The 23,318-nt window shown below is 30.2% G+C and overlaps 2 protein-coding genes across 2 annotated transcripts; one reads left to right on the top strand and one right to left on the bottom strand.

The window, feature by feature from the left end:
* Positions 1 to 1,929: 1,929 nt before the first annotated feature.
* Positions 1,930 to 4,776, bottom strand: LOC102582245 (uncharacterized). The gene is made up of 5 exons (XM_006341071.2): positions 4,721 to 4,776; positions 3,821 to 4,083; positions 3,346 to 3,557; positions 2,925 to 3,192; positions 1,930 to 2,450 (listed from the first exon to the last, which is right to left on the bottom strand). Exons 2-5 carry the CDS (start codon positions 4,079 to 4,081, stop codon positions 2,145 to 2,147), a joined length of 1,047 nt encoding a protein of 348 aa, XP_006341133.1. The 5' UTR covers positions 4,082 to 4,083; positions 4,721 to 4,776; the 3' UTR covers positions 1,930 to 2,144.
* A 6,177-nt stretch (positions 4,777 to 10,953) lies between these two features.
* LOC102581689 (CEN-like protein 2) lies at positions 10,954 to 13,466 on the top strand. The gene is made up of 4 exons (XM_006341069.2): positions 10,954 to 11,151; positions 11,694 to 11,755; positions 12,490 to 12,530; positions 13,132 to 13,466. The coding sequence occupies exons 1-4, from the start codon at positions 10,954 to 10,956 to the stop codon at positions 13,347 to 13,349; spliced, it is 519 nt and encodes a 172-aa protein (XP_006341131.1). The 3' UTR covers positions 13,350 to 13,466.
* Positions 13,467 to 23,318: the final 9,852 nt, after the last annotated feature.

Here is a 23,318-nt window from a genome sequence, read left to right as displayed (position 1 = left end):
CAAGATTGGGACTTTTTTATTTATGACATATATATATATATATATATTATATTCTACTATATAATAAAAGGGAGTTTAATAACTCACAATAATTAATAACTTAAAACATTTTTAAAAAAAATATGAAAATTTGGATGACTCTCCAAATTTTATTTGTGTCACATAAATTGAGACAACAAAAATAACATATATTGGGTCCATTTTAATTTATTCGTCTTATTTTTTTTTTTTGTGTTTTTTATATTTAAAAATTGCGTAAAAATACTATAAATCATGATAATTGACAACATCAAATATGTTTTGAAAAAAACACAAAAATTTCCACTAATTCTTGAAGTGAATTTATCGTAAAAATACTATAAATCATGATAATTGACAACATAAAATATTTCAAAAATATTATATGTGGGTAGTCTTATTATTTCTTAAATAGCGTCAAAGAAAGTACATGTTTGTAATAAAAAAACTTATTCCTTTATCTACGCAAACAGTCGCTTCAAAAACTCCGTTATTAGCCTCAAAATATACTATTTATATTATTCGACCCGTGCATAGCACGGACAACATTATCTAGTATAATAACAAGAGAGAGACCAAAACAAAAAGAGAAACAATAATTCTCAACTTAATTAATTGGCAGGCTACGACAGCTAGCATTAAAGGTTTGGGAATTTAAAAAGTATATCTTCTTGTAGCATAATATACACAATATTATTTTTATTTTAAAAAATATATTTTATATGCAGAATTAATTGTTTGATTTGAAACAAATATTTATTTATTATAATATTAAATGACGAAATAAATACACTAGCCGCCAACCCTATTTATAACTTGCCCAGGCAAGGGGGGACCTACCTAAGTACATTAATTTCGAGCTCATTTGAATTCAATAGTTTTAATTTAAACACGTATTATATGATTAAAGAATTTATAAATTAGTATTTAAAATAAATTATAACTCAATAAATCAAATAAGTAGAATTTCAAACGCAAACTAATAAAATTCAAATGAGTTTATTTCACCCCAATCTACATAAAATTTAAACTAAAATTATTGAAGTCTATTAAACGCGTAACTATCACTCTTGCTCCGCCCCTGTCTATAGGTTATTAAGGCTGCTTCAAACAAAGTCGTGCCTCGTTTTCATCGTCAAGTTGGGTTTTCCTGTAGATTTGTTGGCTTATACTACTCCCTCCGTCCCTATTTAGTTGTCCTTATTTAGTTGTCAATTTTGACAAATCAAGAAAGGACAATAATTTTTTTCCTATTATACCCTTATTTAAAGGGAAAAGTTGTCATAAATAAAGTAAATAAACTTATAAACTTTTCAGCATTGATTAGTTATCTTGAGTGAATTTATTTTGGAAGTAAATTGTACTATAAGGATAAAATTGTAACTTCACTATGCAAATTATTGTTGCCTTAATCTGTATGTCATTTCTAAAGTGCACAACTAAATAGGGACGGAGGGATAACATTTATTGAAACCGATATCGGTATGTTGTCACAATTATATTGATATACGTGTACGTTCAAGATTAGAATTGTGTACACGATGATATTTTTAATTCTTATTTCGAATTGACGTTAGTAAATATTGCCTAGTCTAAAGTTGTTTTCAACCCAAATTTCATATTCAACCAGTGAGTACATCAGAATAGACTGTTTGTCTACTTCACAAGTTGTTTCATCGACTCTGCTAATGCGGAAAAGCTTTGTAAAACTAAGTTACTTATGGATTTATCTGCATTTACTATTTTTAATATTTGTTTACGTGCATAGGACGATAATTTATTATAAAAAAAAATATGACTATATAATAGTTTGATTGAGAAAATCAATACTTATTCAAATTAAAAAATCGAATCCGATGTGATTGAATTTTATTTTATCAATTATAAGATGTTTGAATTAGAGACTAAATCTCAATACAATGAAATATAGAACAAAAAAAAATAAATTTTCAAATAGAGTACATATAAATTGCAAGAACATTTGTTATGAGAACTTTAATCTATGTTGCTCGAACCCTTAAAGAATATTGTCGCATTTGTGTCAGATTCTCCAAAAATACATTCATTTTGGATGATCCGACACATGTTCAAAGATATTTTTTGACGAGTTCGAGCAGCATAGACATTTATAGAACGAAGGTCTCTCCAAGTAGGAATGTCTTCAAAATCTTATCTCCCATTCCATCTGCATAAGGAAACATGTGACCACTACCTTTAAGTTCGTGATATCGAACCCAAGGTAGTCGTTCTGCAACATATCGTTGCAGAACGACTGGTACAAGACCGTCTTCATCCCCTTGCCATATGTGAACAAAGCCTTCATTGTTAGGGAACGGGTCCTTGAGATCCATAGGGTCGAATTCCCATGTCTTAATTCCAATTATCATGTCACGATGGATGGACTCGAACTCCCCTTGTTGTCTAATTTGTGCCTGAGGCCATGAATGAACATTTTTTCGATACTCAAACATGTAATATACTAAAAATATACAGTTATATACAGAAAATTTAAAAATAACAGAGTATATAGAATGTACATCAAGCAAATATAGCACACTAGAAATAGCTTTTTTAGTACTGACACTGCGGAACATTATGCAAAGTTGTACATAAAGGAGATAGACAGACTACATGGGACGCCCGTCTCCATTATTTCAGATAGAGGGACACAGTTAACAACACACTTTTGGAAGTCGTTTCAGAAAGGCACTTAACATCAAGCTCTCCCTTAACATATATTATGTTCTTTTTTTCAAATGAACGAACAATGGAAAATGAGGGCACGAGAGAAGGGGAACGTACACTCGAGCATTAATTTGAAGTCTTGTTACAACTACGCGATAGCTATTCATTATAAACTTGTGTACTACATTATACTAACAAGATTAACACAATCAAGTTCTCACCCGATAAGGTTCTTGCGAGGCATCAAACCTCGGGGCTAATTGTCTGTCCTCAGTTGAAAAGATATTGGGGCTGTGAGCTGCAACGCTAGAAGAAGGGAAAAACTTCTGAGTGTTCCACCAATAAGTCAGCCAAGGAAGATAGTGAGCAACTCGAACTGTCCATAGATCCGGGGCTGGCATATCGTAGTATGATTTTCCTGTCAAATTTGCAGGAAAACCCGGCCACCATATGCCAGCCACAGGCGCTAGAAGCCCTGCTCCCGCCAATCTGTTACACATTTGTTATGTGAGTTGACACAATTTGCAGACAAAATAGCATCTATTACAACAACATACACAACGTAGTCCCATAAAGTGGAGTCCAGGAAGAGTAGATTGTACGCAGACCTCAGAGGTAGAGAGACTATTTCCGATACATTACCTATGAGGAATATATTTAAGACAGCCCCAAACTGCTTGTCCACCCATGGAAAATCCTGTTACATAGAATTTGGATCCCAATTTCAATTGATCAGCTAGCTCCTCAACATCGAGAGCTAAGCTCTTAGGCGTTCGTTGTGGATGAGGATCACTTTCCCCATAACCTGGTCGATCAAACGAAACAATGTATATTCCCAAACTCTCAATAACATCCTGCACCATCATAAGAATTAGCGACAAACAAATTCTATAGTGACCTATAACTACGGTGTCGGAATCAGGAATTTATGAAACTAACTACAATGTCACATCTTTAGACCCCTTTGCCATTGCACTAGAATATTTTCAAAACATAGTATAATTTTTTGATGAATAGGATACACAATTGAACCTCGATTTCTTATTCCTACCTAGCTCCACGCCTCCACCCCCTGCCTACAAGATCGCGAGAAAAGAGAAGGTAACAAGTGGATTACATGAGAAAGTGTGCTGGCAATAACAACATCATGTCTACAACAATCAAATCCATGGATGAACACAATTTTGTACTTTGCTTCATCTTTCGGAACACCTTGTTCCTTATACGCCAAATGCCTTCCATCGGAGAGTTTTATTCGTGGTGCAGTGATGGGAGGGCCTCCTGGGTAACCACAAATTTTCGGAGGAGGTGGCTTAATTGCTTGATAAGCAAATGCCAAGAAACCAATCAACAGAATTACAAGTATTTTTCCAGTCATACCTGAAGGGCCAAAGCACAATATGGAAAATAAAGACACAAAATGTTTGTTACAAATCTCACATCGGCAAAACACAGGAGACATGCTATAAGGAAACAAACATTAAACCCTACTGACGCATTTTAAAGCCGTACAAGCCTAGGTTCAAAGTATTGAAGACAATATCACTAGTGGATTCGGCTGTTACAGATGACTTACCCCTAACTACAATTTGAAAAAATACAATCTTTGTATCAAAGTGCATTTCATGAGATTGGAAGTACAATGATGGAAAATACACACACACACACACTAGAGTGCTCAAATTAATTAACCCAAAAATGTTGGTTCAAACCTTGTAATTTTTGTGCTAATAATTTCATTTTTTTAAGTACAAATAATCTATTGACAACCCAATAAGCAAGATCAAAATTGTGATTCAAAATCCATAAACTAAAAATCCTGGTTCCGCCTCTGCCTCCGAATCAAGAGGGGGTATCTCATTACTTATCTCATCAAAAAGCAAAAATTAAAATTAAAAATCACAACTTTACACAAATAAATAATAAGTTATATCAATTTTCAGTTTCACATTCTTTAAAATATGACCACAATTTAAACTTTTAGAAAAGAAAACAGAGAAAATTAGAGGTAAAGAACCTGAAGAAATACAGAAATTTGCTCTCTCCTTGTGAATGATTTTTGAGATGAAACAATAATTGGTGATATTATTGTGTGGTCTTTTTATGTTTGGGACGGACTAAAAGACAAATTTAGGTAAGATTTTAGTATGTTTAAATATTTTTTATTTGTTATTGGGTCAAGGAAACTCTTAACACCGGAAGTGAGGTTCAGCAGAATTCAGTAACTTTGGTCTAGATTCTGTATATTTGTTGAGGTGTAGCCGTAATGCAAGTTATGGGTTCGGCTCAAACCATTTCTTTTGTGTTGACGAATTCATTTGATACGTAAAATAACCTATTCAGAGTCAAGTAAGCAAAACAAATTATGGTTTAGAACTCATACATTAAAAATCCTGACTCATCATGTGTATTTAATTTGTTGAGAATTCCATTGAATATATACATATAATGAACTCGTAAAAGTTCACATCTTGAATCTATCACACGAAACCATCTACCCAAATTTTAAAAATATAAATACAATTGTTTTTATAAAGCGTAATGGTATATCTAAAGTTATTTAAAAGTGGATAGAATTGCAAGTTTTAATACACTATGGGGTCGTTTGGTTGGGAACAAGTTATCTCATGATTAGTATGGGATAACTTATCCCACCATGTATACGTGATAACTTATCCCATCACTATGATATAAATGGTGCGATAAGTTATCCTAAACGAGACACAATAATTTTATCCCATCACTATTTATTTATATCCCTCACACCAAAAGACCCCTATGAATTTGGCTTAAATGATGGTTTCAAAATCGGGTATCCATTCACTTGGTCCGGTGAAAGTCCTTTCTTCATGAAGGTCAAGTTGGGCTGGCCCATGTCAATGAAGCCCAAAGAATTGTTTGAATGAGACAATTTCATGAATATACAATAAATAGTTTTATTTGTATTAAATATAGACAAGTTTTCATTTAAATAGAAAATAGGCTAAAATTAGCGATATAGGCAACAAAATGACCATATTCATATATAATGTGTCGATATTGTATAAATAATATATACTCGTATATAGATAATGTATAATTATATATAAGAGATGTATATACATCTATATACATTATTTATATAATAAAGTACCAAAAAAAATATTCAAGTTCAACCAACTAAAATCTCCTCCTCCATGTTTTTTTTTTATAAATAACTTGCAAATACACATAATTATACAAAGATTCACAAGTCCAATAAATCAACAATAGTAAAAATAATAATTAATTAATATTTTTTAATATAATCCTCCCACATGGTATATATGATCTCTTCACATCGAACATGAGCTTTTTTAAAATGAAATTAAAATTATGAGTCATTTTTATAAAATATAAACTTCTGGTTTACATTTTTTTTTTTGTAAAAAATGAAATCACAAACATGAAACTAATTAATTTTTATAATTTATTAGAATTTGAGATTTGAAATCAAAATTTCAAATTGAAGTTGAAATTTTATTCAAATATTATAAATAAACACCGATTCTAAATTTAAATTTAAAATTTGAGCAGACATCTCCATAAATTATTGGGGCAAAAAGCAATTTTATTTAATGAAATTAAAATGCTAAAATTATTGCATGAAACTTTTTGACTTGGTTAAAGTCATATCAATTTGCCAAATGGACTTATTGATTCTAATTCAATTTGAAACTTTTTGACTTGGTTAAAGTCGTATCAATTTGCCAAATGGACTTATTGATTCTAATTCAATTCATTTAAATAAGTTGCTATATATTCTCTTATACAATTTCAAATCAACGCTAACGATGTCACTAATATTCGAAACAAACAAAAAATATATTTATTTCAAAATTTTGAATTAATATTCATGCAATTGATGTACTATTTCCTTGAAATTAAGTCACAAAATAATTTATGCTGGGAATATACAAAGATATACCAGAATTCATGTTTAAAATATGATTGAAGTTTAGTCATTTTTACTTAACTTATGTTATTTCAGTCTGAATATCATATATATATATATATATGACTAAAATTCAAGTAAAAATAAATGAAATCAAGCAAAAATGACTGAAATTTAATCATAATATAATTAAAATTTAGACGAAAATAATTAAAGTCCAATCATTAATTTAATTTTTTTTAAACCAAACTTCAAATACCACATATGTATCTTCAAACACCACATATGTATGGAGGTTTTTCTTTCTAGAAGAAAAAAGGTGTACAAATAATGGGGTGCTGCCTGCCTTTTTACTTAAAACCTTGAGGCGCATATATGCCTATTTAGATGATTTATGGATGTGTTTGATAGGAAAAAAAATATTTTGAAAAAAATATTTTGAAAAAAATATTTTAAATTATTTTATGTTTAGTTGATCAAAATATTTTTTAAAATATATTTTTTAGGAAATAAGTTGCTTGAAAATCAAGAAAATAACTTTTCTAATAGAATCATGTAAAATAAATTCCATAAATGACATTTTATGTTGATTGTCTCCCGATCTCCAACTCTCCACCCCTCAGCCCCTCCACTCCTATCCATCCCACCGTCATCGATTAACGCCATAGTTTGAGATACAATTTTTGTTTATTTACCAAACACTAGAATTTTTTTATAGAAAATCCACTAATTTTGGAGATCATTTTCCTCGATAAGCATACAATAAAATGTTTTTTTTTGTTTTTCATCAGGTGTCCAATATTTATGTTGGAGTTCGATTAAATTTGAATTTGCGCATTACAGAATTCATTTATGAAGACGATGTTTCCCAGATAGATTCCATTTCTAAGATTTGAACATGAAACCTTTAATCATCCCACAAAAAAAGTTAGATTTTAAAAATTGTTCTAAGTTGAAAGAATATAATAAAGAGGCCATTATAATGCAGGTGGTTTTAATTAATTATATATTGTATGAATTAGTGCATTGACATGAGTGATGACTTTAGGATATTTAACAGTGTACTTTGGTTACTAATTAAGGTAATACCACTTCCTATGAAAATTTCCAAAACAGGAATTATGGGCAAATCATGATCTTTACATTTTGAAATGACTTGTCAGTTCTTTTATATTATATTTATATATTTTTATAATATATGGTGGAGTTCCTTTATACTCTGAACAGTGTGCCCATACTTTGATGATCAAGATTCTTACTTAAAAAGAATTAGTAGTAATTTTTTCCAAATTAATCACAATCATAATTTTTCTAAAAGTAATTTGGGAAAGGTTCTCTATTAAAAAGACAAGTCTTATTACTCTAAATTAAAAGGCAAGTTATTCCTATTAGGAGTACTAATTGAATGCTTTTTAAGGAGAAACCCTACCACCGGATCATGGTGGAATGTATACGATATCGTTCTATCTTCAACTAAAAGTCTTGTGTTCGAGTCCAATATATGGAGGAGCACCAACTTCCCATTTATTGGGCCTTATGCGGCCCAATTATCAATTTATGCAGTTTAACGCACGTATTAGAAATGAAAAATTACATAAATACACAATTTAAGATATTATAATTTCTAATATTTCCTAGATTTTAAAAAAAAAATACAAAAATCTCCTCGAGAGAGGATAGCTATCCCCTCTCGTATACATCTCCCCTCTAGAATACATACTTATCCTTTCTCTGATACATCCCTCCCATTAAATAATGTATCATTTGCAATGTATCGGACATCCAAGGAATGTATTCGAGAGCAATGAAAAATTTGAAATTTTTATAATTGGAAAAACTTTTGAGGTAGGATGTAATTAGCTCCCAAATGTATGGGATTTCTGTAAGTTTCCAATTAGAAAATATATGATTTTCTTTCTTAAAACAAAAATAGGAACCCTAGCTTGAAGTGTTATTAAATCATATTAATTTACTAATATGGGTTATGGTGCAATGTTAGGACTATTTCATCTTTAATCAGATGTATCGATTTTGAGCCTTGAATATCAAAAAAATCCTATTGGGAGTGTCACTCCTGAATGGATCCTGCAATGCGCAATCCAAATTTAATTAGGACTTTAACACGGGCTCTAGATACCGAGTGAAAAACAAAAAAAATCATATTAATTTTTGTGAATTTATTTAACTAGACACAATTGTTTAATTAAAAAAAGTAGGTTTAAATAAACTAAATTAGAAGGAGTGTTTAAAACAAAATGTTAGTTTAATGTGACAACTTGAATAGTTGGGACCACATGCCAAAAACTAATTTAAGGAATTTCATCTGACATTTATATATGGGAGGGAAGAAAAAAGTATTGCTTAGTTTATTATTTTTAAGCTGTACAACAAATCAAGAACCAAATCCTAGAATCCAATTCAGGTGTTAAAGAATACTGACAACATAATAATAATAATGATAATAATAATCATAAAAGCATTTGATAATGTATACGTCTAGAGAAACTTCAATCATTTTTGTGTCTTGTGGATTTCAACGCTTATATAACACTAAATTTTTGAAAATGTTTGGATGATCATTTCGTTTTGTAAGTTGAAATATATACAACTGATGACATAATAGTAACGAGTTAAAGGTATTTAAATATGCAAATTCAAAGTTTAAGTATTTAAATAATTAATTAAGACCAATTTAACATGTCTATATATTAAAAAATAAAAATCACCATTGGCTCTCTTTTAGATAATGGACAGAAGAGATGTGAGTGGTGTTTTGTAGTACTTTGGATATGTCTAAGGATTTATTATTTTCAAAAGATATAAAACATAAACATGATCTTTAACTTGATTTCAACGAACGACTATGCCCTCCAACTTTGAGTATATACAAGTAGACACTTAAACTTGTATAAAATTGAACAAGTAGACACACATGTCCTACATGTGTGTAATACACGTAGGATGCCATGTAGGACACAAAATTGTCACATAGGGTGCCATGTAGGACGAATGTGTCTATTTATTCAATTTTATACAAGTTTAAGTGCCTACTTGTGCACATGCACCCAAAGTTAAAGTTCATAATTGCCTTTTCAAAACTTTTTAAGGAACTAAAAAAAGTTGGTTTGCTAGGTACTTACAACTGTCAAATTTGCAAGTTGTTTGGTACATGTTCCCCCCTTAAGTTAGAAGGGGAAGTACACAATATAAGTTGGCATAAAAAGAAAAAAAAATGACTCAAGAAAAAGTTCAACAATATTGTACATGAGTTATTTAGTGATATTGTTTGATTTGATGCGATGTTTAATTAAATATTTTTATATAAAATAAAATAGAGTGTTAATATATAGTTTTAATTGTTACTTCCTCCATTCACTTTTAATTATCATGTTATGTTTTTCGAAAGTCAATTTGACTAATTTTTAAAATTAAATTAGATTTCATTAATTCGATTACTTTAACAAAAAAATTAAATATTCAAAAACTATACGAAAAATACTATAAATTGCAAGTTTTTGCATATCAATATGATGAAAAATACATCGTAAAATGTTAGTCAAATTTTTTATAGTTTGACTCTAAAAATAAAATTATGACAATTAATTATAGACGGAGAGAGTATTATTGAGATTGTAAACTTACGTATTATATGAACTTGTGAGATATTTTTTCTTCTTTTTGGACATGAAATTCACATTTAATGTGTTATATGCAACATGAAAGTCTGTCGGTCTTTCTCCTTGATGCATTCTCAATACGGCCCCCCTCCATAATAGAGCATCACATACAACTCCTTAGGAACTCAGCTTCCTCATTAAGTTTTGCAATCGTACTACAAGAATTTAATTTAGCTCTGATATCATATTTTTGTCACAATTCAAATTCATAGCTAATATTGTCTATTTTTCCCATAGGCCTCACACATTTAGCTTTTAAGCTACAATATTATCAAAACTACTTTTTAAAGGAAAATTTTATCAAGTAGTAATACTTTATATGGATCGACTTCATATCATAACAACTAGAATAACATAGTTATATCATTTGTTACTCCCCCACCCCACCCACCAAAGTTGTGGAATAGGTGTTGGGTGGGTTGGGGGGAGTGTTTGGAGGATGGGTTGTAGTAGGACTTAAACAACAAATAATTTTGTAATATTTTTTGAAGTTTCCTAAGGTCCCATGTTTTTATGCTTTCTTTTATTTATGCTCCTATACTATGATGGCTATAATTTAGTAGACACATATATATAGGTGGCCCTCTATTCTATTTGTCCAATACAACTAAGTCTTTCATCACAACATAATTTTTGAAAATATTTTTTCCTTTTATCAATATGGCAAGAAGTTTAGAGCCTCTAATTGTTGGGAGAGTAATTGGTGATGTTATTGATTCATTCAATCCAACAATAAAAATGTCAATCACTTATAACAACAAATTAGTTTGCAATGGCCATGAACTTTTCCCTTCTGCTGTTTCTTCTAGACCTAAAGTTGAAGTTCAAGGAGGAGATATGAGAACTTTCTTCACACTGGTATTTTAATTAATTCTTACTATACATCTTTAGTCGAGGGTTTTTCAGAAACAATATCTCTATCTTCACTAGATAGGAACAAGACTGTTGTTGCGTACACACCACTCTCCTCAGACTAATTTACTTGTGGAATTACACTAGATTTATTGTTATTGTTGTTGTTGTTTATATATACTAGCAGTATCTATAAACTAATTTTAGAGGATCAAGTTATATATATGTTATTCGGATTTTTTAATAATGTTGTCACAGCTATATCGGATCCTTCAAAAATGCAGTGCTTCTAAAGATCCACACATATACTAGCTCCTCGATATTTTTAAAGAGTCTGAGTGACAGAGCTATCAGATCATATTTACATGTTACAACATATCATAACTCATCTTATTTTTGAGATTATGAAACTCAATTTTTGTAGAGTCTTATCTATAGATATCGATTGTTGATATGATAATGTAATTTTTTTTTATACTAATGATATATATAACTTAATAAGGTCTTTTAATATGTATAACAATTATCTTTTTTTTTTTGTTATGTAGGTCATGACAGATCCTGATGTTCCTGGACCTAGTGATACTTATCTGAGAGAGCATCTACACTGGTATGCCCTAAATTAACCAAATGATGAACTAGAAAATGATACGAGTTTAACTTTTATACATTGATAAAATAAATTTTTATGTATATTATCAGGTTATTGAAAGGATATTTATAACTAATTTTTTTTATAAAAGATAAAATTTGTAGTTCTGCCGGTTAAAAGTTATTTGATAATATTGTCGGTGATATTAGTTAAACTCAAATTAAAAATATTTTTACTTAGAAAAATTACATCACAATTCCCTCGTCCAAATTACTAGCCAATGGCTATGCATATATACTACTAGATTTGGATATGAGGGAAAATGGGCAAAATAATACTCTTCTGTCTCAAAATAAGTATAATTTTAACTTATTTCACGTCTATTAAAAATAATAAATATAAGATATAACTACTTAGTTATTCCTATTTGTTAAGCTTTTAATTCTCTTTTTAAGAGTTGAGCACTATTAAGAAAAAATAATTCTTTAATATAATGGTATAGTTTGAAACATGAATTACTATTTTTTATCTTGAATTTCTAAATCAAAAATCGTTTTGAAATATTTCCTTCCTAAAGTGACACTTATTTTGAGACGGAGAATATAAACCTTAACAATACTAAGTATTATTGTAGTGGTTCCTTAATGATATACGATCACCACGAAAAATTAAATAGAATTATGTTAGCTAAAGAAGTTTATTGCTAATTCTGACAACAAAAATTAACAGTGTTTTACTGATTTGTTTAACAGGATAATAACTGACATTCCAGGTACAACTGATGCTACTTTTGGTAAGTTTTCAGTATTTTCTGCAAGATTAATTACAACCACAAATATGGCAAGAAGATAAATTAAGATAATTTTTTTTATTATTAGTACTTTAATTTATATATATATATATATATTCTATTAGTTATAAGATCAACATTATTATATGAGGGTGAATATTGTAAGTTAACATGAGGAAATCATTTTCAAATGTTTTATACTAATATAGAAGTCGTTATTTCTAGAGAATAAAAATTCCTCTCGAAATAAGAAATAACCTCTCTTGCCTATGAACGGAAGTCATTTTTCTTATAACTATTTCAACGATATTATTACTCTTTTCTACTACTCAAAAGTGTCATCAAATTAAAACATATTGCTGATAGTGTTATTAATATCTTTAATGTATATTTTATCTAGAAACTACTTTTTACTATCCTACTTAATGCAAGAAAATATTTTTTTAGCAATACAAAAAATGACTTTTGTCATATTAAAGACATTCTAATAATGATCACATTCGAAAAAAAATATAAGTAACATATAAGATGATAAAATGACAGGTCGCTTGAGATGACCACTTTTGAAATAAATATATAAATAACATATACTTGATCAAAACAGGAAGAGAATTGGTGAGCTATGACATCCCAAGGCCAAATATTGGGATTCATAGGTTTGTGTTTGTTCTCTTCAAGCAGAAAAGCAGGAGTTCAGTTAGTCAACCAACTTCTAGAGATCATTTCAACACTCGAAATTTTGCTCAAGAGAATGATCTTGAACAACCTGTTGCTGCTGTCTTCTTCAACGCACAACGTGAAACCGCTGCGCGAAGACGCTAAATAAATATTGATATTTCGTTAGTCATTTTTCTTACAACTATCTTGATCTGACTTAACATATGGTATGAACCATTGAATTTGATATCATTGAGTGTTGTCTTGTATTTCAATATTTCTCTGGTCAAAAAGTTTTTGCTTTATATGCCTGTGAATCTCAATTTATGTGATATATTTTTCTTGTTAATGTGTTTTATAGAAGAATGACATTCTTATATAAATAAAAATAATGTAATTTTAAAATTTCAAATTAAGTTCTTTAATGAAATATCTACAAAAATATCTATGACATGTTTCTTTTAAAAGCCTATATTCTTTCTTAAATTATAGATGTGTTTTTCAAATTTTCAATGTTTGGTTTGAATTAATCTATCTTAAAAAAACATGAGACCCACCCATTAGATTATAATACTCCCACCGTTTCATTTTATGTGATACTTTTCGAATTTCGAGATTCAAACAAGTCTATTTTTTATCGTAAGTTTTTCATAGATCTTTTAAACATTTTGAATTATCAGTTATTGTGACTTATAGTACTTTTTACGTAGTTTACAAATATATAAATTTCATTTCAAAAAAATTGAAGATTCCATGCGCAAATTATCGGTCAAACCTAAACTTTTTAACTCTCGAAAAACAAAAAGTGTCACATAAATTGAGACGGAGAAAGTACTATATATAAGATACGTACACTTTTGTGTCCAGACAAATTTTGTTAATACTATAATCAAACTTTTGTATGATGACTCATTTGTTTGAATAGTTTTTTTGGATGTTATAGCAAGATGGTGTTACAAAACATATAATATCAAGCCAAAATCAGATAAAATTAGGATTTTATAGTAAAATGTTACAATAGAAAATGACTGTTATAAAGAAGACCAATCGTATATAAATACACTAGACGACATTCAAGATGCTAAGAATTTGTTAATTTTTACTCATGTGGTTGGATATTTTTTTATGTCTCGAGATTTATCGAAAATAACTTTTATATACGATAGAAGTAGGGGTAAGGTGTATATTCAAACCCCACTTATGATTCTATACTAAGTGTATTATAATTGTTTGTAGACAATTTATCAAAGTACATGATATATTTTTATGTGGACAAAATTTGAATATTGAAAACCCTAAAAGACATTTATAAAAAAAAGAGTTCATAAAAAGAAGTGCTTTTTTCCCAGTTGTGCACGTAGAATAATTATTAGTACAACTTTTGAAATTGATTGAATATATTGACTCCACACTTGTTCTTTTGTATATACGTACCTTTTCAATACACTGAGGGGTCGTTTTGGTAGCGGCAACTGATAATTATGGTAGATTATATTGATGATTAATAATAATGATAATTGTCGATAATGAATAATAGTTGTTATGATAATATAATTGATAATGGCCATTGTAAATATGTGATGCCTAGTAGCAATGACGACTGATAGATATTGATAGTTGATAATGGTGATCAGTAATGATGATGTCCTGCAGTAAACCATTTTATTTTAAAAAAAACACTTGGATGGATAATGTCTCAATGATATTAAGATGTTATAGCTTTAAAGATATTTATTTCTATTTAGACTCATTAAGTAATTTTATAATCATACAGTTTGTAACTAGAATTTATTCTTATTTTTAAAAGTTGTATAATATAGCTCTTAGAAATTTATTTTTCAGGGCAATGTTAGACTATTGTCTTATATATATTCGTAATCTTATATATAAAACATTAGACTATTGTCTAATATTTTATAATAACTTATAGAATTTAAGACCATGATTAAAAAAAGATTCAAATAATTTCAATTTGACAAAAAATAATTGAGACTGTGATCTAAGAAGTCCATAATTACAAAAATAAAATAAAAAGAGAATTATTTACTAAATAGTTATTCCAAAAAGAGACCACCGATGAAAATTTCTAAGTGATCCATGGTTTACTTTGATCATGGCCCAATATTGTTATCACCCAAATCCAATGGGCTTTTAGCCCATCAGAATTCATATGTTTTTAGGGTTTTTGGCCCATTTAGGTATAAGATCATCTATGCTAGATATAATCAATTCGTATGTATATCTATATCTATATCTATATCTATACCTATACGTATTAGAAGAGTGGGTAAGCTCCTTAGTATTGACATGTATGCTTGATGTCTCTTAAATTATTTTTGAGGGTATTTTTGTCTTCTTACCATCTATTTGTTATTTTTGTATAACTTAACATGAGTGTGTCCTACTTTTTTACTCTCTATTTTGTTCCTATCTTCTTTTTTATTACTTATATAAATAAATTATTCCATGCAAAATATTAAATATAACAAACTTTCTTACCTTTTTAACACTCTTAAAAAGAAATTATATAAAAGTTTTAGTTTACTCTCCTCATTTCATCTGTGCCACATAAATTCTATATTAAATGGATTTTGAGGTTTTTTTTTAACTTAGTTCAAAATAAGTGAATTGTTCAAAGTTCAAAATAAATGTTTGAATTTTTTCCCCATTTTTTGCCCTTTATTTACATTTTTTAGGTAATAAGTTCAAGATAGTTAATTAATTGCTCATATTTATAATTTTACTTTGAATTATTTATATTTTCAAGAAAAGTGTGACAATAACTAAAAGTGCAAAACTGAAAAATGATGTTCAATTTATATCCTAAACTTTTTTAAAAATAGATATGCATTATCATACAAATTCACTTAATTTATAGACTAAAGAGAGTAACGTATATCGGCCGGCCGTACTTGCACAAGCTCCTTGTGTCTAGTATGAATATAAATGTTGATTCAGATACAAAAAAAAAATACTTTTTTTTTTCATTTAAAAATAAATAAAAATCTCTATGAATAGCATACACAATGTTCCAGCAATAAGAAGGAAAAAAAAGTCTCTGTTACGAGAACATGCAAGTTCAATATGATGAGCTCAATTGAAAAAATATTAATAGAAATAATTGAATTTTATGGTTGAGATCATTAATGAACACTAGGATATTGAAAATTTTATCAGGAGTAGAGATAATTATGATTTATGGGCAGTAACAGTTTGGAGTTGCTCTGCTTTTAATGTTTCTTGTTTTTTTTCTCTCCTTATTTATAGGGAGATAAGTACATTATTATATTGCAGGGGCGGAGTTACAAAGTTGCGAACTGCATCTAGGTGAGATTTCAAATTGGAACTCTTTAAATACGTAATGAATTGTTAATTCATGAAGCAATTAATATGTTTTCACGAGGAGGATAGGGAGTAGCATATTGATTTTAGAAGCTATTGTTGCTTTCAATTAATGGTGCTGCACGTGGGTTCTTTGAAAATATTGGGGTGATTGGTACATATTGAAAATATTGCAAATCTTTCATATAAATTTGAATGATGTTACTGTTCTTTAATTGATATACATGTTAGTCCGTAGGTTGATTTTAGTGTTTCTCCAGATTCTTTATTATTATTATATTATAATTCGAGTTTCGCTATATTAAGATAAGAAAGTAATTATTGGTGTATTATATCAATTTGTTTTTAATATTCAATTTTGACCTATAATATACTTTATTTGAGAACCATAAAAGATCAAGAAAAAAAAATCCCTTTACATATTAGTCTGAAAAGGTAAGACACTTTCAACACTCTTTACTCAAAGCAGGTAAAAAAAATTCTAAAAACGTTTTATATACAATATAACTTTGCGAAAAAGGAGATTAAGAAAAATCTTCTTGTGTTTCCGTTTTCCCCCTTAGGCTCGCTGCTTTTGAATATGAATTTAAGTTATATATATTTATAGTGCAAATATATTTCATTACACCACATGTGAATTTTAGCCTATAGCAAGTTAGTGTAACGATTCGTCTTAGTCGTTATGACTAAGCCAATGGTGAAAGAATTTGGGTCAGAATACTTTTCGGATAGTGACTTAAATTTTTTAGGTTAAGCCAGCTTCAAACGGAATCTGAGCTAGGCGTGATCTAGGGTCATCCAGAAATGAGTGGGGTGGAAACTACAAAAGGAACCCCAATTACCAACAAAAAAATTCGTTGATAAATTGATCAAATTGGTTGGCAAATTGAGTTACCAACCATATGTCAATTGATATTAATCCGTTGCTATAAGGATCGTCGGTAAATATTACCAACCGATTTTAATTTGTTGGTAAACACTCAAAGATGTTACAAAATTTTGAAACATGGCCATGAAATTTCCGTTGGTAAATTCACCAACTAATTTTTGGTTAGTATATCGTTAGTACCTTTACTAACGAATTGAAAAGGAGTTAGTAAATTTTTTTCTTCATTATTCGATTCCGTTGGTAATTATACTAACAAATAACAAATGTTGTTGGTATTCTGTTGGTAATTGTACTAAAGGATAAGGTTAGCAACTCCGATAGTAAAATTTTTCAAGATACATTGGTAATTGGTTGGCAATTTTAGTAACATAAAATTTATGTTGGTAATTTCCCAACAATATACGTTAATATGATTCTTTGTTTTTTTAAGAAATTTACTAATTGATTGTTAGTTTGTTGGTAATATATCATTCAAGTTCTATGTTAGGTTAGTAATTGATTGACAATATGTTCAAAATATTATTAACTGAATGATTATTCAATAGTAAAATATTTATTCAAATATTTTTATTAATTTATTGCATTTAAAAATCTAAGAGCACGAATATAAATCCAAAAATATTAATATCAATTTTATAATATGATAACAAGTTAAATTAATCTAAATATGACACATATCATTATATCATGATGAGTTTCTAAACCTAAATGTAGTGTACAAGTTGACAATGTATCCAACTGACACTAACCTAATGAGAGGAAAGGAAAAGACGAACTTTAGGTAACAATCGAATTATGCAAACTAGTACTGCTAATCCAATTAGATCTATCCCGTAGATAAGATTTTAATTTGATTAAATATTATTATACGTTTAGTTGTCATGTGAAATTGTGAGTTGAAATGCACGTGGAAGAAGCAGATAATTAAGAGGCAATTACAAATCAGAAAGCCATGTTTTGCTTGCCTATCTTGCTCCCTACACTATAATAAATGTATATTTTATTTCCTACCTTGAATTTGATTCTTATGAAAATAAAATCATAGTGGTATTAATGATGTTCTGGGGGTTTCCTTGATTCATAGTGGTATTAATGATGTTCTGGGGTTTGCCTTGATTGGCCAATTACGGTATTAGTTTGGTGTATGTAGGGTTTGAATATTTAACTTTAATGGACTGTAAATAGTTAGGTTTGAATTTTATATTTTGGTTATAACATTATGATTTAAGTTTTGATATATAAAGAAAGGTAATTAAATATTAAGTATACTATACCATTAGATTTATGATATTGGAGAATGGGAACATAACCCTAGCTAGACTTGAAATTTGAAAATATAAGAGTTGACATGTTAATTGACATCAAAATTTAGTAAATTGAATATAGAGTTGGGTGAGTTTTTTGGGTCTAGGCTAGACATATAGTATTATGGATGTTGTTAGTTTTGAAATCTTATTGAGGCAATTTATTTGAATAGATTGCTTTGAGTTGGAAGTTCAGCGAAAGGGGAAGACTCAAGTCCCGGAGTGATTGTTCAATTATTTGAGGCAAGTGGATTTCTAAACCCTTGTTAAGTGCATAGAACCGTGTATTTCCTTGTGGTATATGTTTGGGAATAATGGGAATTGGTGATGGGTTGACTTGTCCATGTTGAATAATTCTAATGATGGAAAAGGGTAATAAAAAGGTAATGTGATTAATTGTTGATATGTGATGTTTGAGAATGATTTGAAAGGCTTATTGCTTAATTGTTGATGTTGTATCACAGTTGTATTGTTGTGAATTGTGCCTTGTTATGAAAATGGTTATTTCCTCATTATTTGTGTGAACATGTCATTTACATTGGTTCTGAGACATGGTTGTGATAAGTGTTATGTGATAAGAGGATGAACCATGTCGAAGGATGTATCGCGCGCCGCGATGGATACTATATATAGAGGGACGTATCACGCGCCGCGATGGATACTATATATCGAGGGTCGTATCGCAAGCCACGATGGATGCATGGCCAGATATGTCCCCCATGGGTCCCGGACTGTGAGACAGCGAGTGTGTATCATTAGGTCAGACATGCATCACTATACTTGACATTGCATTCCATTGCATTGCACATCTTTATCATTAGTGACTTGACATTGTGTTTTGCTGATCTTATGAGTGCCTTTATGTGGAACTTGTGATTGATGAATATTGAGCTTGTTGTTGAGGATATATAATTTCTAGAGTGTTGTTCTTGAGGTGTGTGCAATGTAAATTGTAAACTGTTAGGTTGAGCTGATTTTATGCAAGTGGTAGTTGTGGAACTTGTGATTGATGAATAATGAGCTTGTTGTTGAGGATATGTAATTGTTAGAGTGTTGTTGTTGAGTTGTGTGCTTTGTAAATTGTGAACTGTTAGGTTGGGCTGATCTTTCTGCAGGTTGTAGTTGTGGAGGTTCGGTTGGGGTGGTAAGCGTACCCGTATTCTATTCCCTTAGCTTGTGTTTAGAAGTTTACTTGTTGAGTACCGTGTGATTTGGTACTCACCCCTTACTCCTATATTTTTGTAGGTTATGAGCTCGGATCTTCGTGATACTTTCTATTCTCTTATTTTCCGAGGTTTCCTATGGAGATTTATGAGATAGTTGTTTGTCATCTCAGTGGACCTTCTTACTCCTATTTATGATCTTGTTCTATTCTAGAAACAATGTCATTTGAGACTTGTATATTTCTTTTGAATCAATTGTAATATGTTAGAGACTTGTATATGTGACAACTAGGTTTTGGGGGTATATTTAAGTTGATTGTGAATTTCCGCATTAATATAAAGTATGAGACACTTATTTATAGTTTATTTTCTACACTTTATTGGGATGGTTGAGTTTTAGGCTGACTTGTCTTGGTGGGAAAAGACGAGTGCCATTATATCTATTTTTGGATTGTGGCATATGTTCAGTTGGGCGTCGTCCCCACTTATATCTTCCCTTCGATTATATTAAAGGTCTGACTGGGCGAATTCCCTTTGATCAAATTAAAGGTCTGACTGGGCGACTCCCATTTGATCAAATTAAAGGTATGACTGGGTGACTTCACTAGATCCTTGGAAGCCTGTATCACGGTTATAGTACGTGGAAGGCTGTAGCAATTTTGGTATTACCTTCAAGTTCTCGGTATATTTCTTAGCTTTTCTGTGTACCTGTTGGGCCTACAGGGATCCATTCGGGTTTTTATTAACTTGTGCACGAGTGTATCTTTTGGGTTTATGAGGGCCCAGCTAGTTTGGTAGTTGTACTTATTTCATTTCTATTCTTAGTACACTCGTGTGCATTCTTTTTTAGCTTCTCATTCCTTGACCTCTGTGGTTTTTAGATTCTATAATTTCGTATTATTTTTAATTTTCTTGCTCAGTCGACATATTATGCCTACTGAGTACCTATTGGTTTGTTACTCATGCTACACTCTACATCTGTTTCGTGATGCAGGTTCGAGCACCATTTATCATAGCTGAGATTCGAGTCTGTTGCAACTTCAGTTTAGAGGCGAGGGTGACCACATGACGTTCTAGACTTACATGTCTCTATCTGTATTTTGTTGTCTAGTCTAGTCTTTTGCATTTTGAGACAAGCCTTGTATTTTGGGTTCACTTTTGGGACTTGTACCCTTTGTTTTAGAATCTCTGTACTTATGACTTCAAGGTCCTTGGAGAAATTGTATGGCATAAAGTATCCGTCTATCAATAGCTAGACACGAAGAAAACGTTTTATACGATACATCAATATCAAGTTGTCTCTGACATTTTGCAAGAGAATCTTGTCTACTGTTTGTGAGAAATTATATTGAGAACTTGATGCTAATTTATTGCAAAAGAGATCATCCAACATTAGATTTGGAAGTATGGCCCAAATATATCTCCAATTTGTGGACAAAATGATAGTTCTTGCTGCATCTTTGACGGGCAGGAACTCAAAGATATGATCTATAACACTTCTTGATAGATAACTTATTAGAACTTCTTAATCCATTTCATCAACCGTTATTTCAATACTATCTAAAAAGTTAAATAGTCTTAGGCCTAAAACTTATAATCCATAAAGAAGGGAAGAGGGAGAATTTATACCTAGAGAATGTTGATTATGTATCATTGATTAGAATCTCAAAAATATAGTGCAAAAATAAGTATGAATATGTGGTAATGAATCTATTTCATAGGAAATTGCATCTTTAACTAATATTTGCTTTTGTTTCCCTCATAGGAAAATTCTTTACTATTTACCAAAAAAGGAATGAGGAAGGAGTTTAGGTTACTTAAATCCATGTTGATGAAGTAAAAAAAAAACCAAGAAAAAGATACCACCACACTTCTCACGACATTATATGTTTGTTTTGGTTAACAAAGTTTTTATTTGTTAATATTGTTAAGCATCAGTACAAGCAGGGTGACCATCATTACAATAGTTATAATTTTAATAGCTATAGTATTACGAGTTATTATTACATACTGATAAACATAGTGACCTTGTTCACCTAACAAATAATATTTCAAAATTGTATGTTTCAACAGTTTTACAAAAAAACCAAAGTGGAACTGTTTGGTCTCTGAAAGAATTATCTGTAATTTGATGTTGTCCTTTCTTAGCTAAAATATTTGTCACCCAGTTTTGCTCTCTGTAACTATGCCTGCCTGCTAGAGAAACTCTCTGTGTTAATTTTAATTATCTCAACATTAGTTGAGTGACCATTACACAAGTTGTTAATTGCAACGGTAGAATATGAACTTATTTCCAATACGTTGATATTTAATATTTCTTTGCAAATCTCAAACGTTGCAGAAACGTGGTAATTTCTGCATGTATATTTGAGTGTATAACTAGTTTAGCTGAGAAGCCGGCTATCCAATTTCCAAATGTATTTTTGTTTACCCCCTTCCCGCCTCTCTAACCTCCATGTTTCATGTCTCTCTGTAAGATTAAAGAATTCTAAGAATCTAACAAATATTTGAGGAATGTCCTTTTTTCCATTACGATGGTGGTTGTGATTCATTTTTCACCAAATATTTCAGAAATATAACAATGAAGATTCTTTTCATATGAGGTTATCGATTGTAGTCATGGTCTAAATGTAGGATGACTTTTTCCGATCATTATTAACATTATTACCAATGTATTCCACTGTTGGAAGTAGGCTTACTTTATGCCAATATTTTTGACCTATTGAGCAATCCATAAAAATATACGGAAGTGATACATTCACTCCTAACACAGTCACTAGTCGGTGTATTGAAGTGCTTCGTCTCTTCAGTGTGTGTTGCATCTGCATATCACACATGCACAAGTGCCTCTCATTTGTGAGGAAAATAGTGGGTCTGAGATTTTTTCAAAAAGGAATATTTCGATCATTTTTCTAAGTCGAAGTCCACTCAAGCTAGTGATGACGACGGTGTGTGGCTTCATTTGTTTCAACCCTTTAAGAACCAGAAAAAGTTTCTTTCTCCCACCAATATGAGAGAAATTCTTTCAACTTTCAAATTCATTCGAAGCTAATATTTTCTCGGTGGTATAAAGGTAACTTTTTTTCTTAGGTTTATATATTGTTTGCTTCCGCCTGTTCTTCTATTTTTCTTGTTAAATTGTCGCTTCCGCTTTGTTTCTACTCTTATACCAATTACTTGTTGTTCTGGGTTACAGATTGATTTACCTACTGGTGGGTCATCGTAGGTGTCATCATAACTCGAGTAATCAGGTCGTGACAATTTTAATTAAGTAATGGATTTTTAAAAAATAAGATGGAGAATGAGGGTATGTGTAGTACTCTTAGGATTTGTGAATTTTCAATTGAGAGAATATGAAGAGGCAAAAATGTAGGAGAAATTTATGGAATGAAAACCAACTAATAATTGAGAGAAAATTTGGAGATTAATATCGTGT

Source organism: Solanum tuberosum, unplaced genomic scaffold, assembly GCF_000226075.1.
Source record: "Solanum tuberosum cultivar DM 1-3 516 R44 unplaced genomic scaffold, SolTub_3.0 scf00021, whole genome shotgun sequence".
NCBI lineage: Eukaryota > Viridiplantae > Streptophyta > Magnoliopsida > Solanales > Solanaceae > Solanum > Solanum tuberosum.
This window is presented reverse-complemented; position numbering and strand designations above follow the sequence as displayed.